Here is an 18,168-nt window from a genome sequence, read left to right as displayed (position 1 = left end):
CTGAAGGTCTAATTATATCAACTGTAGGTTTTATGGCGATTGGCGGCACACATCAGTCGGGAGATCGAGTTGAAGTAGCTAACATAAAACGCACTCAAGTGTCCGACAACAGCAATATGACACAAAATGAACTTTCATATCAAATTCAACGGAGGAGGTATCACACTGGCAAGGCATCTACAGAAATATTGTTACAGAATAGGACCATTAGTCAGAAAATTCAGTTTTTTTGAGATATTCACTAAGCGCTTTGTCATTAAACACTAAAAATCAGGGAGAAGTTGTAAAATGTGGCGCAAATATTTAAAGTCCTGATTCCTTCTACCAAGGTGATTCATATTTCATCATCTCGGCAGTTTAAGTAAACGATACTTGACCCTCTGCTAACATTTGAGGGCAAACCATACCAAGTATTTCCATACGTGGGTGAAGATTGTATCCGTTACCATGACAATTTATAAGGTATGCAGAATGAAATGATAGTAGGATGATCAGTACTGACAGAATTAGGTCAAAACATAGCGAGTTGAGGCTGGTTATTAACAATGCCCTTGCTTAACAATAGACACTAATACCTCACTCACCACATTCATCTCCTGATTTATGATCGAACATCAAAGCTGTAAGGAAAGACGACCCTACATATGATAGGTAATCTGTGGTAGTACCACCCCCGCTCATATATTCGATGTGATAAAGTAAGATGAACTATCTTGAGGAGACCCTCTATATATCCTTTATGTCCTCATGTCAAAAGCTTGATTCAACTTGTAAATTATATGCTAAACAGAACGAAAGCTGATGAGAGTGTATGCCAACAGAAGTGACCAAGGGTTGCCAGAGCAGATATGCCGGTTAGGATGGAAAGGCATCTATAGTAAATAATCAATGAAAGTGGAAGAAATAAAAGGAAAAATGGAACTTGCTAATAATGAATTATGAAGCTCACTAAGTGAATACTAATGTCTACTAGCTCACTAGTGTCATACCTAAAATTGTTGTTTTTTATTTTCATGTGTTTCCATTTTTAAGGAGAAAACCACATGAACAAACTGGTGGTAAAAATGTGGCAAATGTATTCGATAGCCCTCTACTGTCTCATCAAATCTGAGCTTTGTTTCATTCCAAACCCAAATTGAGAGATGCTGTCCAGATGTGGGTGTGGCGGCTTTAACTACTTCACCCGCTTATCTTATGGAAAATATTTGAAACTAAATATTTCTTTTCTGTTCCTTAACGTTTTTAGATTTTCTGTGCGACATTTATCTAAAAAAAGGGTAATGTAAAGCAAGTTAGTTTGCAAAAATTTACTAATAGAATAGATCTTTCTTTGCTTCCATGATTTGAGTAGTTTTTATGGTAGTTAACATTTCTTTAAGGAAATACATACCACAGGGTTTTTTACACAATCAGGCAATATTATACATAATAAAAGTTCCTAATTCTACTTGAGGCTTCGCAAACTACTACTTTACTTAGCACATGTTTGTTAACCTATTATGGCTGTTGTAAATTTGTCAATCACCCATATCAGTGACTCCTTTTCCAGATTATTTCTATTTATTTTCTATGTCCGAATACTGGTGTAGTGACTATTAATAAATAAAGGGATAATAAACCTGTATTTGACCGCTACCTCTATTTGAACGCCACCTCTATTTGAACGCCACTACGATTTGAGCATCACTATAGGGGAAGGGTTGAGAAATAAAGCACCACCGTTTAATTGAACGCCACTTCGACTTGACACCACTATTTGACATTCTTTGATCTTTACATCTTTACGGCCCATAGTAGCAAGTGATCCGTAGAAAGGTGTCCAGCAAATAGGAATAATAATGACTCGTATAATAGTAATAATAATGACTCGGCTACATTAATAAGAATTAATTCTTTCGTTGTTTCTGTTCGTATCGAAGTCTGTTTCTCATCACCAAAGCTTTTCGCTTTTTTTGTTAAAGGTTGACTTGCAACAAAATTCACATTACAGTTATTTGGTATCAAAAGATTCACCATGTCTTACTCTGTTGTGTTGTAAGTGCCAAATATGTGGAAATGTGATTACAAGCTCTTAAAAGCTCAAAAACGAAAACCGGCCATAGATTGGAATCTCTTTATTTCGATGATGTAGCCATGAAATTTGGTTATCGTCTTGTCACGTATGTTCTCACGTGAATTGAAAGGCCAATACAAAGCTCAATATATAAAACTTATCGTAGCACTAGTTTATGACAAACACTTCGGGTTTTACCAAAGACACCGTATCAAATATAGATGCTCGCTACTTTACAGTTTTGTTTCGGTTTGGTCTAATCAGCAAGTCGTAATCTGATCATGTGACCCAATACTTCGCAAATATTTTCTGCAGCACTTTTCGATTATCACAAATGACCAACAGGCTCGTCATGATTATCAGACGATGATATTTACTCGTTCAAGCTAAGGCTAAAAAATTAAACGAATTTTTACGGTAAGTTATAAGATATCACTGCTAAAAGTGACAGCATTAAAATGACGATAAAACAGATACGTAAGAACAATAGACATGGTTTTATTGAATGCGTGAAGTATATTTGTGAAATATTTCGACGAATCAGGTTGCATGGAAGTGTAAACAGAAACCATCTAACACAACTATGTCATATTTGAGCCGTTTTGGAAAGAGAATCCAAACTACGGCGGTCTTGTGTGGCTGCGATTAACTGTTCGTTTTTGAGCTTTTAAGAGCTTGTAATCACATTTCTACATATTTTGCACCTACAACACAACAGAGTGAGACATGGTGAATCTTTTCATATCAAATAACTATAATGTGAATTTTGTTGCAAGCCAACCTTTATAACTTTGAAAGCAACACCATAGAAATAACTAATAACGGTATAAGGCTAAAATTAGTTCCTTGTTTACTGCAGTCTTGGTACATCGACGTATGTAAAAAATGATTTAGAAATTACGATGGAATCTGTGCTACTATTTAGAAGCTAAAACCTCTGATTAACATGCATGAGCAAGAATACACGTGGTTTTGTTTCTTTTTTGTGCAATTGCATTCTAAATGACACGTCGTAAAGGTTTTGCTCTGCTTAAAAAATTCTATACGATCATCGTTGGTTACTTGCAAGCAATAGATGTATCAACTAGTAAAGACATGTATCAGCTTCCCTGTGTATATTTATCTAGACATCTATGACGAGTTGGAGGTGAATTACAGCATAATTCTTGCGTCCGAAAGTGTTAATATCGCTCTGCAAGAAGGAGCGTGCAAAATATAGGTAAAAGTCGCTTCGCCCATAAAAGGGTTAAATTTATTTTCCCAAAGTTCTGACAAGCTCTTTGAAAATGCAACGCCACCCTCTATTTGTAAGTTACCTTTAATAAAGCGACACTATAGGGGTGAGGTTAGAAAATAGAGTGTCATGGCTTTCAAATAAAATTTTCACGGTAGCCTTGAATGCAAACCGGATAGTTGAGATCTTCAAAGATTACAGTTTTTATTCATTCATAGAACTGATTCTCAAAGTTCAAACACCATGTGAAAGCATCCTACGCACTGCACCGCAATCTCGAAGGTTGTAAATTTAGTGATTGTCTCTGCATAGCTGCGCTCTTGCGTCTTTGCATGAGCTAGCAGGGAATGGACTATAGGACACTTGATGGATGGCATGTATTACATAACTAACAGCGGAGTAATCTTATCGCACTGTGTAGGGTATCAGAGACCTCAGTATTTCTGAGCTAGTTCACCTCCAGATGTAGCAGAGTAGCTTATTAAAGACAAAATAGCACAAAGATTTAGTACATTTTGTCAGAAAGTATCGACATTTTTCTATCATTTGCGACTGTTTTTCATGTTTGAGGCTATATGACTGCCAGGATGTTTCAAGCTTAAAATCGACAAAACTTGATCACGGTTAAAAGGCTCAGATCAAGCGAAAGTGTGATTATTACATCTATGCATGTAGTTGCAAAAAATGCATTTGGAACGCAATAGCTGATATCAACTATAGCAACGATAGCGACTAGTGATGTCATTTCACTCATATTCTTTCTTTTAAGCCTTTTTACCGCTATCAAGTTTGTCGATCTTAATCTCGAAACATCCTGGCAGTCAGATTACCTCAAACATCCAAAACAATTGATCAAAACACTGATACTCTTTGATAAATCTACTGAAATTCTGTGCGAGTTCATCTTTACTATGGTCCATGACCACATGATCTTTAAAATCCATTTTCTAAAAAGGCCTACCTTGGTAGGCTAGATTATTATATTTCACAGAACCAATCTGTTTTTATCTAATCCACGAGGTCTCATTGCATTGATGTATGTGGATGCAACAACTGTGTTGGTCATGGAACCAGTGTGTCCAAGGCTAGCAGTAACGGTAGATAACGCACCCTGGAGCGTCTACCATATTTAATGTTTTATGACATTACAACTACATTTCGGCACAATCGACCTTCAAAGTCGACCTTCTTGCATTACCAATTTGTTCTCAACAGGACCATTCCTTCAAACTGTATCTAATTATATCAATGTATATTTTATTGATCTTCGTTGGCGTTATGAGGGTGCGTGGTTATACTCGTTATGAGGGTGCGTGGTTATACTCGCATGTTTACATAATTTTAAGCTTTAAAAAAGAAGCTCAAAAATTAAACCTTCAAATGTTATTAAAAGATTCTAAATAACTAGGAATGCCAAAGATAAAAATCGTCGTGTGAACATTTTGAGCGGCCTCTAGTTATGGTGTGGTATCTAGTAGGAAGCTTGCATTAGTGACTACCAGGAAGCTCATGTATTCCAATGTTTTTGGTAGTGTTTCATATAAAACCACTATTTTTAGTAAATTCCTATGTTAGTCACACATTGACAAATGAATTTGGTCATCCTGATCATTATCAAAGATCTACGTTAGTTTTATTAATAAAAAAATGATTGCTGTATTGGGAGGTTTATTACTTGTGTTAAACTTCAAATAACCAACAGGGATCTTATTAACTAACAAAACAAGCCAATGAACTGCAATGAAGAGAAAGTATTTTGAACCAACACCGCCATCTTGAACCTAGAACCGATTTTATCAGAAGCATATTCCTATTACATCTGCGCGAAACAGCGATCCTTGAAACCGTTCATCTAATGATCCTAGGAACGACTTGCAGGAACTGTTAATTAGTTAGAACTTGAAAAAGCTAGTGAACCAAGGCTAATTGTCGAGACTCATCGAGTTGATAACAGCTGGCCACAGTGTTTACTATTCTGACTAATAGTCTGCATGAGTTGGCGACCTCGCGCATGATTCATAGAGATGATGGAGATAAATTAAGACCAAAGTCATGAATGAGAAGAAAAGTATTTGAATCTAGTGTTTTATTTGACTTGAGCTTTAATAGTTACAAGCGCAATTAATAATTGTATAGTCAAGCATTTAAGTAGAATTCATAGCATGGATGCAATAGAAATGGGCCGGCTCATACCACCCAACAACACCAGGATGTAATTGATTCCAAGGGTTGGTAAGGTCAAGCTTACTACTTTTATGTAATTTATTGTTGCTTAATCACTGTTTCTATTGTGCGCCTGATGCGGATGTGGAGTTGTGTGCACCCGTTGAGTTAACTTGTGATAAGGAGTTGTGTGCACCCGTTGAGTTAAATTGTGATAAGTGTTTCAAGGAACATTCGTATGTTGCGGTATAAGGCGGGCACTTTGTTATAAAAAATAAGGATTCCAATGACAGAGGTCATAGCGGTACGCTCGGAACTTCTCAAATCGGAATAGGAATGACTAATATGTGAAAAATGTTTAAAATGGAATAGCTTGCGGAGCATTTTCTCGCGCATCAGCCGTAAGTGCTGTCTCCATCTTTCGCTTGCATGAAACATTCAGTAAAAATTTACAAAGTAACAGAACGCGCTTGACTTGCGGGTCTTCACAGTTACCATTTTGCGAATGACGCATGCTTGCTGGTTAATTGCATCATGGAAACAGTGATAGTCACTCGCCTTTCGCCATGACTAGCGGAGGGAGCACTTTCATTACGATATCATGAAATGAGTGCCTGCGCTATTATCAGACGGACTCTGTGTTCAAAAGCCTGGCTTGCGAATTATTCAGCCAATAGCTGTAGCTAATATTATAAAACTGTTGAATATCAATGTATAGTATGGATGTTGACTTTAGTGAGAGGAAATAGGATTTTATGTTATAAACATCTCAAGTTCATAGACCCGTATTCCCTACCCGGTGTATCAGTATGGGTCACAATGACATCAGTAGTGCATGCCAGCACGAGACGCAGACTAACTTAGGTTCTCAATCTTAGACTAGTCCCATTGACTCGTCTTACAGGAAGCAGGAAGTCTTTACGCATATGTGTCTGTAGAGTGGGCCACGGTTAAGAGACTCACCAAGGCGCCAACATTTCTCATGCTCTCAAGGCTATAGATTTACTGATGAACAATAATAACTTTGGGCCTTTGTTGTTTTTTTAACAGCTAAAATATTTTTTTTCAAGCTTTTTGATCAGCTATGAAACAAAAAATCTCTTCTTTTTAAAAAGCCAACTGAATTAGTGGAATTTATTGGTGTCTACTAAAGCCAGAAGATCAACGCTGTGCTCACTGTATTTTGCTGTTGCAAAGAGGTGCCTGAGTAACTTACCCTTGAGTAGAGAGTATTTTGGCCTGTGCCTCTGGTACACCATCCTGAGCCTACAATAAAGAAGCCGTTAGATAACTTCTGATGTAATCATATAAACACGCTACTATATAGTACTAATACCTGATTTATTTCTTGACAATTGACATGACAGATAGACGAGTTAAATTTATGAGAAGTGCAACCTTGAGTGCAATACCATTTAAATTGAATATTGATTTCGCTAATTAAAATTCTCAAAACATACTGATACACAGAAAACGGATGTTTTTAAAAGTACCATCTCAAAAGTTGCAGACACATTTACAGCTCAAAACTGTATTCCTACTAAACAACGTGTAGTGTGTCCTACAACAACATCATTAGACAGCAGGATGACATCATGCATACTACAAGAAGTTTAATTTGGGTATTTCCAACTTCTCGCAAAAGCCAGTATACGTGCTAAAGACAATATGATGCAGCTGAAGTTGTACAACATTTCCTTCTGCATAATACAGTTATACCTCGAGATACAAGTGCCCCAGCAAACAAGAAAATCGAAATACGAATAAAGTTTTACATAATTTTTTGTCATAAGATACGATGGCCACTACATGGCAGAGTATGCGAGAGGTCGCTTTCGAGAATATCATCGCTTGGTCGATCTCGGCGAATCAGTTTGAAAAAGGTTTTAAAAAGGTCGGCTAAAAGTTATAGCGAAAGTGAGGCAAAAAGGACTAAGCCGGAAACAGACAATAAAAAATTAGGACGAAAACAAAGTTTAACAGAAGATTAAGACTTAGCTTCAAGTATGTGTTTAGTAAGCTAAATTCATTTAATTTAAATTCAAAGTTCATGTTACGTTACGTAGCGTTACAAAAGTTTAGTATATCAAATGCTTTGCAGCCAAGGCCCTTTCGCAGAGCTGTTAGCCACTATGTTTGTCTCAAAGGTAAGAACTCCATACAGTGCTGTACAAAGTAATGTTACATTTTATTGCAAATCATAGCCACTAAATACGTATCTGTTGCTTATTTTAGTGTAGGTACTGAATTACAACAATTAAACACGTGTTTTTCCATAGTAACATCCCGTTTTAGGTAGTTTTTATAGTATGGGAACGGATTAATTTGTAGTTAGTTATTTTTTATAAGAAATATTGCATAGAGATGCAAGTACATTGACATATGAGCTCAGTCCTAGAACGCATTAAGCTCGCAGTATGTCGAGGTATAACCGTATGCCTTTTACTTAGGAACTCGGCTCAAGTCTTGTTGCTGAAGTTTTATGATTGAAGCTTTGAAAAAGATTTTTGCACTGATTGCTACTCTAAGATCAATAGACGAATCCAATAACAACATTTCTATCATCCATTGAACATGCTTGTTATATGGCAAGTGATCGGTTATAACATAGCCAAAAACATTACACACCGATGAAGATTTTATCATTATCAAAGGAAACATGGAAGGGCATTATTGATGGCGTATCGTAGCCTATATGTATTAGCAACCCCTGCTTACAACTCGATAGTAGCACACAATCATCAGCCCGAATCAAGGAAAACCAACTGTACTCCTGCAGTTGTGAAACTGGACACCATAAACATAACCCTTACAATATGCAGTTTAAAAGAAGCTTTGATTTTCAGCACCCGTTGTTTCAGGATTGCTGCTTCAGGATTGTCGTCGTAACATTGTTTCATTCACTTGAAAATATGAAGTCACTGCTAATAGCTTTTCATTACCTATAAAGTTACTTACTTCAACAAAATAATTTGTTATGATCTAAGTAACAGGTAACACTGTCTCAATTCTTGCTAGCTACTCACTATTTAGCTATAGTTCTAGCTATATAGTTTTTAGTTAGCAGCGAACCACTATAAGATAGCGACGGATGAATTTTTCGCCAATGCGTCATCTTCTCTTCTATAACTTAGATGAGTATCTCACTCAAAACTTCATGATGCAGATTAGATGAGGCGCACCGCTCAAGACTTCATGATGCAGTTAGAGCGAAGGCTGAGGGCTATTAACCGATCTATTCATCACCTAAGTTCCTACTATCTGAAAAGTTTGTATGAAGGATAACCACGTCTCTTGGTAAAACTAAGATTGTTGACAAATGATAAGATCAATAGTGCAGATGCTTTGAGGCAATGCGCAGGGGTTATATATTTCGTTCAGTTTTTTAATGAGTTGAGCGCTTATAGAACAAGGTAGGACAACTTTCAAAACGGAACAAAGAGCTAAGCTTGCAGAAGTCATTATCATAGACATGTGTCAGCGAATGGTCAGTCAATATGCTTTGCCTAAACTTAAGTGCTTCAAAAATCTGGATCAATTAACGTATTATTGTGGTTCTATCTAAGGGCCCGTTTTGACTGGTTTGTTGATGAGTGCTGCCTTTTGGACAGCCAGTAAATGCTCGCTGCCCTTTTGTTATGGACATAAACAAAAAGATCCAACGATAGAAATGGTTATCAGATTTTGTTATTATGTACAGGCGAAAAAAACTATCTTTATGGGCAAAACTGAATTTTATGGCATCACCAACTTTTGCTCTTGATTTAGAAAAATCCTAAAAAACTTACTGGAATATTAATGAGTGACTATAGACATCGAAATATGCAATAAGAAAATAACTTATCAAATGATTTCAAGAGTAATCGCTCACCGTCGGTGACATACTATAGAAACTAAACAGATAATAACGGAGTATTTATGCATAGCATTCATACCAGCATGGTTAGTTCTTCCTTTCTAACTTATAATGCTCTGCCACAGTTTAATCCTCAAGTATTTAATAATCCATCGGAGAGACGGAGAGCTCGCAGCGTAACTCGCTCCTACTACAGCCGGACACGAGCCTTAAACTTTACTAATTGGATAAGAAAAATGATGAACTGCAGGGCATACTTTTGTAACAGGGTCAGCGTATATCATGCTAACACAATGATGCTTTTGCATTTGCTAACTAATAAGTGTAGAGGTCAGAGTTGAGACCCTCTCGGCATGGATAGGTGCAGAGTTACGCGTCGATGAGAAATGAAATACAATGTTTGTAAGACGTCAGTCAAGGGAAGGAATGTCCAGGCTATAAGTATTCATAGGAGAGATAAATGGCGGCACAACTGTGCATATGAACAGAATGCTACAGGCTGCAACTTTGACAATACTTTGGTTTATAAATATCGCAGACAGAACAAACTCCAAGATGTATTAACATTACAGAGGTGTTCTATCCATGATACTTGACTTGGATCTTTAGTTTATAGAATTTTTATTTTTCCGAAATTTTCAATTTCAACCTAACAAGGAGTTAAGGCACTGCAACTTTTCATTTGCTGAGGGAATGACATCATATATCAGTTCTGGAAGACTAAAGATAGACTAGCAGTCACAGAAGTGGTCAAGAGAGCAGCCTGCATTATTGATCTAAACTATGATCATAATATCTCAAAACAAACATCAAAGGAATACAGCCTTACAGTTTTGCAGACCAAAGGCCAAAGGTTTTTTGGCTAAGGTTGTGAGAGGAATAAGGCTAATAAATAACAATAGGTTTCCTGTTAGGTAAACAGCTCAAAAACTTAAGCAAAGAATTTGAGGAATGACAGACCCTAGGTGACAGCCAAGCCAGCATAATTGCTGAGTGACAAGTACCGTAGGTGATGCCAAGTGCAAAATGCAAGTGTTTTAACTGTGGGCATTATCACATGACACATTTTTCACCGTCTAAAGTCAGACTAAGCACATATTTTATACAAATTTGGAAGAAACAAGACCACCCAATAAGAATGCGAAATGCGAATGATTTATCAAGTGTCAAAATTTCTTCTAGTGACCACCCTTGGCAAGTTTCCTGAAATAACTTAGAGAGTTATGTCAATAGTTGCAAAAAACAAAGTTCTTAAATTTATAAAATAAATGTGGTTTAGTGTATATTTGCGAATAGCCTGTAATTCCTCAAACGTAGACGCAAACATAAACACAACATGGGCTCGGCTACCTTTAGCACTGCCATCAACGCAGCCCGAGCAATAGAAATGGCAATAAAGGGAGTAATAAAATACTTAATTACTCCTAGTAATTCTGTTAGCATATCAGGTTCGACTGCTCCGAGTCATTAAACTTGCTGGACTATCAGATCACGCTGAGAGATTTAAGTGAATTGATAAACATCTCCAAAAATGTGCTGTGGTAGTAGCTGGTAGTAGCAGAGAAGGCGCGTGCTGCTGGAATTGTAAACAAACCTACTCACGAGCGACTACAAAAATTATTAGAAGCTAATGGATTATCTCTGCGAGTGCCTTTCCATCCCTCCCCACGAGCTTTTTTATAATATTTAACACGCGACGTATTTATCTGGTCTAGTCCAGTTATTGATTGAGATATTGGTATTGGATTTATTTCATGTTTAAAATCAGACAGTCACAATGTTGTTTTAATGAAATTGTTTTAATTAAAATAAATTAAAAATTCAGCTTTCAGTAACACATAGTAGCTAAATACAACTAAATTAAAAAATTTGAAAATTGTAAAAACCGGTTTAATAGAATGTATACATATACTGACCTCCATGGCGCAGTCGGAATGAGCCGTCCGCCCGTGTGACAGGAAACACAACTGCTAGTTTAATCTAATCCAGTGAATTGTATCGAAATGTTGATAGCGAAAAAGAAAGCAATATGGAGGAGACGAACGGATGGGTAGGAAAGGCAAGCCCTCGTAGCTTGCAGCTCAGAGCCAATCTATTTTATGGCGATGCCTGGCTTCTGCCTCGGCTGCCTACGCAGCATAAAATATGCGCCAGCATGCTATCTTACATCAATTACCGCAAGTTTATTGTAATTCAAAAGGCCTTCATTGATCTACTTAGCGAGCCGAACTCAAAATGAAAATTATTAAAACCAACTTAATCGCGGGTTTGTTCGAGCGACGATAATTTTCAAGAGCTAAAAATCATGTGACAATCATAGCAATGTAAAACAGCGGGTTGCGCCTAATTAATAGGGTTTCGAGTGTAAACTTGGCAGCGCTGCCATAATGAATAATCAGTGCCACTAATGAGTGTTTTTATCCTATAACCACCTTATTGCATACCCATCAGATGCGTTCAGCCCCGACAACAACTAGTCTAAAATAAATGCTAGGGGTTAGTATACCTCATTATGTTATAATAGCTTGCAGATACTGCGCATGATAAATACCTGAGCGCCGCTATCGTCTCTGGCCTAGTTTCAACTAATTGTAGCTGATTTCTTTTCAACCTTAATAACTTTTAACAGAAGAGATTCTATTATGGAAAGGAGACGTTTAAACCGACTCACAGTGCATTAAACATCCGGAATTTCATATGAATGAATCAATTACCAGTATTCATAGATTATGTCAATTAGATGGAGAACAAAAGAGCCTAACACGTGGTGTAGTATTTTCATAAATAGCAATACGTAATAATGTCGCCTTGCTTCTTAGACCCTTTCCGGTTCCACCCATACCCCACTGAGCTTTCCTTTTGAGGCGAATGTTATGATCCTTTTCAATTTAAGCTAATAAACTATGCAGAAGGGAAATGTGTTGAGACTCATGATATGCACGCAGCTGAGCCGAGATGACTCGAATTTATGCTGAATAACTGCAAATACATATATCGGCTAATGGATGCGCTGTACTTATGATATTGTACATACTAGCTACTAATAGCCGCATTTAATTTGCCATAAATAAACTAAAGTCACATTTATAGAGGTTATTTGCTAAAAAGGAAGAGAAAAAATGATGACGAAATCAAACAAAAAAGGCGAGCTTCGATATTCAGCACCAAAGAACGATGCATTAAGAAGTGCGGTTATTGTGCGCAGGATATTACATTATCTCTCTATCAGATTGGCGCTAGGCAATGCCCAACTCCACCGATTACAACAGACCAGTGAGATATCAACCTCACAAAAATTAATTATAGGAAGAACATGTTGAGATGCTTCGATGTTGGTCAAATAATATACAAAGAATATCTGTACAAGATGAGTCCATCAGGTTTATCACTTACTTGTTTTACACTCAGTTGCTGAGTAAGAAAGATCTTGTGGGTGCCAGCAAGCTATCGTTATATTATAGCGTATATATTATATATTATTATATATATAGCATATTTATATGTATATGCAAATGGAACAAAATGCAACTATTTTTCTATTTTCATGCGATCCATTTAATGTGAGCTGAAGGCTAGTTTCCATTATATCACCGTATGCGAGGGTTGTCCTATCAGTGATTATTTGTCACCTATGTGAACCGTAAATGGAAGGCTTCGTCGAAGTAACACGGATACGTCGAGAAAGATTACTTTCCCGATAGTTCGCTGAGCGTGCACGACAGTCTGTGCGCCACTTTGGCGATTGTGATTGGCTGTGACGGATTGCTTGATATACATGTATATTTAATTTCATGACAGTTGCTGCGGGGCTAGTACGACATCATTTTCGCGACTGCGATGGGTAATGAGATCGCTGTACCCTAGACTATTCGCTCATGTAAATGCGGATGGGTTTGTGACAGTTTGGGTTTTTGAACATTGTTATCACAGACGATCACCGATGCATTGTGGGATTAACGCCGATACAGTGTAAATCAGTTTGTGATGCAAGAAACATCACGCTGACTCACTAGTAACTACACAGTATGGGCAGCCGCTGTTTCTTCCCAACACTTAATAATAACTCATCTCCTATCATGCTTTTGTTAGCTGCTTATTGTACGATTTTCAGCAACGCTTTTTTCCTTTACTAGTAGTGTAAAAACTATGGCAATAGCAAACATCTGATTTTCAGAAAAATTCCAAAAATATAAACATGCTTCCATATGTAGATAACGGAAATAGCAAATGAGCATTCCAGAGGTCACCGAACAAATACCAGCATGTCGTACCTACTGATAGTACCCCTGTACTTTTAGCCGTGTAATATTAGCTAATAGTCAATCTGCACTAACACTCTATTCTCGTAATCAATTGGATTCAAGCAAAACATCTTGAAAACTCCCGGCCAACTGCAGACCAGACATCCAGTCATTGGATGATGAAGGGCAGCACGTGCTGACTTCAAAACTATCCCAACGTCAGTAGAAACACTGACTGCAGAAGCAACCAACATATCAGTGCAAAAAATCTTACGAAGCTATCAAACAGCAACCATTCGCTAATTACTCTATGGCGGCCATTTGCACAATCCAAGTGAGTTCTCAAAAGAAGAAGGGGAAGAAACCTGCAAGACTCTGGTAGGAATGCAGGATTAATTAGATGAAGCTATTTTTATTATCTCAAGGAGCAGATAGAATCACAACAAGCTAGCTACGTATCCGACCCTCCCCATTCCTTAGCTATGATACACCAGTATCTAGGCCAGTATTTTTAGTTGGCACGAGAAGACAACTCTTTATTGATCAACATTCCTCAAGTTGCACTAATATTGTGAGAATAGTGATGGGTTTTATTGGATGTCTAATGGGAATTAAAGAGTGATAAACTTATGAATGAACGAGTAGCAGTTGACATATAATATTTAAAAATGCTCAAATGTTTTTGTTATTTTCTGTTCCTTGCAGATGAAACTAGGTGAATAAAGATGCCAGAGGTCGGTAGTAAGCTGTAAGTTTTATGCTTGCCTGACTCGCCTAGTTTCTGTTCGAATATATATTGCCATCTGTAAATGTGTGCCGAGTCCATCATGACTTTACCGTTTCAGGTGAATGCAACAGAAAAAAATTTTTTTGTATTATCTGTGAAAGGTCTGGCATTACGGGTATTATGTTAAAAGATAAACATTCATGTTTTAGTTTTAACAAACTCGAAGAGTTTAATTATTCTACTAAAGTAGACGCTGCTAAAACGTGAATTCCAGATAACGTAAATAATTTATTTAAATTTTTTGCTTCGTACATGTACTATTTTATATAAAGTATAGTATATAAATATATTGTACAAATATAATAAAGTATAATGATTCTATATATAAAGTGCCAGGTCGGGCGAGCTCCCAAATTTGGTTTGACTGGTAACTTATCTCGTTGCACTTGCGAGAAAGAAAACGACGCAAGCGTTAATAGCGTTATATCTTTTATATATACAACTCTTGTGACATTCTAGCTCGCCATGATAGATCGTCGAACGTATCGACAAAACAGAGAATAGGGTAGCTGGGCAGTTGTTAATATATACTTAAAGGCGATCAATTGGTGCAGGTGTTACAGCATCGGTCTACCAATACAAATTGTACGAATTGGAGTATTGTCGATAATTATCTCTTGTCATAACTTTGACCACTAGATACTGATAGACGACAAACAGGTAGAGACAGCTCTGTTTGTAGTAAAAATATATTTATGCATATTTTGTTTTGCTTTATTGTAGACATATAACATATGTGTTATTAGTTGCGCCTTGCATGATAGACTTTGCTGCCTAAAAATAAACAAATCGTTGTAAATGGACGTTGATTGGTTTGATAACTATGGATGTGTGCTCCTCATCAACTTATTGTAAAATTACCGCAATCGTGGTCTATAAAACTAGTGGTGTTGATCAGAAGGAGCAAAGTTGTTGATGATAACCAATAGTACTGCAGTTACAATAAAGCCCACAAATTAAAAAGTTAAGCCTAGTTTTTTCTTTTTATATGGGAATTTTTATGGCAATTTGTATGATTAGGCAATTTACATGTATTTTACTCTTCATTTAAAGTGAAATCCCTGTAACGTAAACATTCCTGGAATGAATTATTTATGTTGTAGGAGCACCTACTGTATTGGGTTGCCCAATTTTGCAGATAGTGAACATGGTGACATGCATATATTAATAGATAAATGTGCATTCACAAACATTCCTATGATAATTTAGCAAGTTACATTTAACGTTTGTGCTGTTAATGGTTGTTAGAATTTTGACTAACAAGTTTTCAATCATACACTTAGCTTGAGAACGTTTTACAAAAACTGTTTGCAATGTAATTCATTCAGAATAACTTTATTAGACAAGCAAATCGATTGCATCTCACAATTAGTACTGTAGCTAATTCACATATTCTGAAACTAACATTAAAATGAGTGCAATGAACTACTTTTAGCCAAACGAGCTCAAGCGTTATATTTAAACTAAATTGAGAGGCCAGGGAAATCTGTGGATAGCTGATGGCAGACAGGTGGCACATTATAGGTTGTTGGCTTAGGTGTTGATGCAGTAATACGCTATGGTGGAAGTAGATAGGTTAGCGCAGCCGGGTGGAACAAGAGAGCCGCTAAGCATCTCAGGTTGTTGGCCTAAATGTTGGTGTTGATGCGGCAACAATCGCAATCATATATCAATCACTAATCAATTACTGTTCTGGCGCGCCAATCTTAAAGCTATGTACTAGTTAGGGCCTGCTTAGTATTTTGCAAGTCTGATTCTTAAGGAATGATAGGATAGAAATGGTGCTTCTCACAAGTATGTTATCAGAATGTGTTTTAAAGTTCAACTTGCAAAAAATTTTAGTACATTTGTTTATAAAGTATCGGCATTTTTCTATCATTGGCGATTGTTTTTGATGTTTGAGGTGATTTGCCTCCTGGCCAAATGTTTCAAGATTAAAATCGTGTGAGATGATGTCACTAGTTGATATCGGCTATTGCGTTCAAGTCGCAGCATTACACGCCTCTATTTGGTCGATCTCTTTACTATGTAAATATATCATAATTCCACATTCACTTGATCTGGGTTTTTTAAAAGCAATCAAATTTTGTCGATTTTAATCTTTAAACATCTTGGCCATCAGATCACCTCAAACATCAAAAGTACTCGCAAATGATAGAAAAATACTGATACTTTCTGATAAAATCTACTGAAACTGTGCAAGTTCATCTTCAACTTGAGGCGTTTCTGTGAAGTTCTGTGAAGTTCTGTGGAGCAAAAGATGTCTGGATGAGAGAAAATAGAGCAACGAGCTCTGTATTCATTTTGCGAAAACCGCCAATGTAAAATATGCTTCGCAGGTACCCCATTCCCATAATCCCTATGCATAGGCAATCCCTCTCTGCAACCTGCATAGCATAAAGGATGTTCTACTTGGGAAAATGTTGTTCAAATGTTAGTATAGCAGGGTAAGTTTAAATACAAAACAGTTAGTTTTGAGCGAAATTAATATTATGGTAAACTGGTGATAATCCCGTACACCGTGAGAGATTGTCATGTGTAATAACTATGCACACAATTAGTTTTTTACTCGGTAAAGTGGTTGGGTGGTGGGACTGAAAAATGGGATACGGGAGTTCGATTCCAATGTGAGGCACTTTTTTTTCTTAATGTTCTCAGTGTGGCTTCGAGCAGACAGACCGACACGATTCTTATTACGGTAAAGATTATCGACTGTTCATAATAGTACAATGAAAAATTATTTTCCAATAAAAATATAAAGATATAGAGTTCATTTTCACAAACACCAAAACGAGCAATATTGGTACAACATTAGTAAGACCGTGCGGTGCGAGTGACAATAATGTGAAAGGCCTGTTACAATAACTGACCATGAGACGGAGTTACATCAAAGACTTTGTTCCTTCATAAATTAGCTGATGTTGCAGTTTGATCCATTAACGGACTATAGTTCTTTGGCTAAGGCTTGGTAAAAAACTGAGTAGAATGATGCATTATTGTTGCACTCTGTGTACAGAGTAACATATATTTAGTTCTCTCTCTAAATTCTTACCGATTTTAAGGGCAAAGAATCGTATAATGGGAATAAGTCTAAAACACATCATTTACACTAGATATGTTATCCTAATGAAAACTCATTGTGTTGGACCAGTTCATCAATGAAACAATGTCTCATGGACAATCAGTAAATGACAGATCTACCAAGGTTATATCGCTATCAAGATTGTTAATCTTTTTACTATGTGACTTACCTTTGGTAGGTTTCCATTTACCTCCACCTCCATCTTGCTTCCCTTTTCAAGTCACTTGCTCTGTAAGATTATAGAAGGTTACTGAAGTTGCAAAAGCTAACGAAAGACACTACTCAGAAAGAAGATTACTCCAAAATTAAATGGATCGGTTGTGAGCGTGTTTAAAGCAAGAGTGACTAGGAAATTTTAAACGGTACCAACGAATTCAAGTTGTCTGGCTTCAAAGAAGCTTCTTTAGAGAAGAGTAATTTTTAGTGTTTCATAAATGTGATTGAAGCACACTTTATACAGTGATAAATTTTTTAATTTATGCCATTCGAATGCTACTGAGTATGCATTTTACTGCTGCATATGCAATACTTTGTTAGAGTGTATATCACATCAGTTCGAAAATGTGGGATACATCGGTAGTTCTAAAACAGTAAAAGTAAGAGACTCAGCACCTTTGAAAAGAGCAAACTTTGATGTTCGAAACGCTACAAAAGCAACATAACAATGTTATTATGTTTTACCTTACGATTTCTTCTACCTGGAAAAACTTGAAATTGTATGGCAAGGGTCCACAGTGATTAAACCTCAAAAA

General features: G+C 36.8%; 1 protein-coding gene across 1 annotated transcript in view; it reads right to left on the bottom strand.

The window, feature by feature from the left end:
- The window catches only part of LOC137400922 (neuroblast differentiation-associated protein AHNAK-like), a 42,797-nt gene extending 25,179 nt beyond the window's left edge, over window positions 1-17,618 (bottom strand). Inside the window, exons 1-2 of the mRNA XM_068087263.1 lie at window positions 17,586-17,618; window positions 6,667-6,716 (exon numbers count right to left, since the gene is read on the bottom strand). Coding sequence (XP_067943364.1) covers window positions 6,667-6,716; window positions 17,586-17,618 — 83 coding nt within the window. The remainder of the gene's footprint in view (window positions 1-6,666; window positions 6,717-17,585) is intronic.
- Between the last annotated feature and the right edge of the window lie 550 nt (window positions 17,619-18,168).

This window comes from Watersipora subatra, chromosome 7, assembly GCF_963576615.1.
Source record: "Watersipora subatra chromosome 7, tzWatSuba1.1, whole genome shotgun sequence".
Classification (NCBI taxonomy): Eukaryota; Metazoa; Bryozoa; class Gymnolaemata; order Cheilostomatida; family Watersiporidae; genus Watersipora; species Watersipora subatra.
The sequence above is the reverse complement of the archived record's forward strand: the minus strand, read 5'-3'. Positions and strand labels throughout refer to the sequence as shown.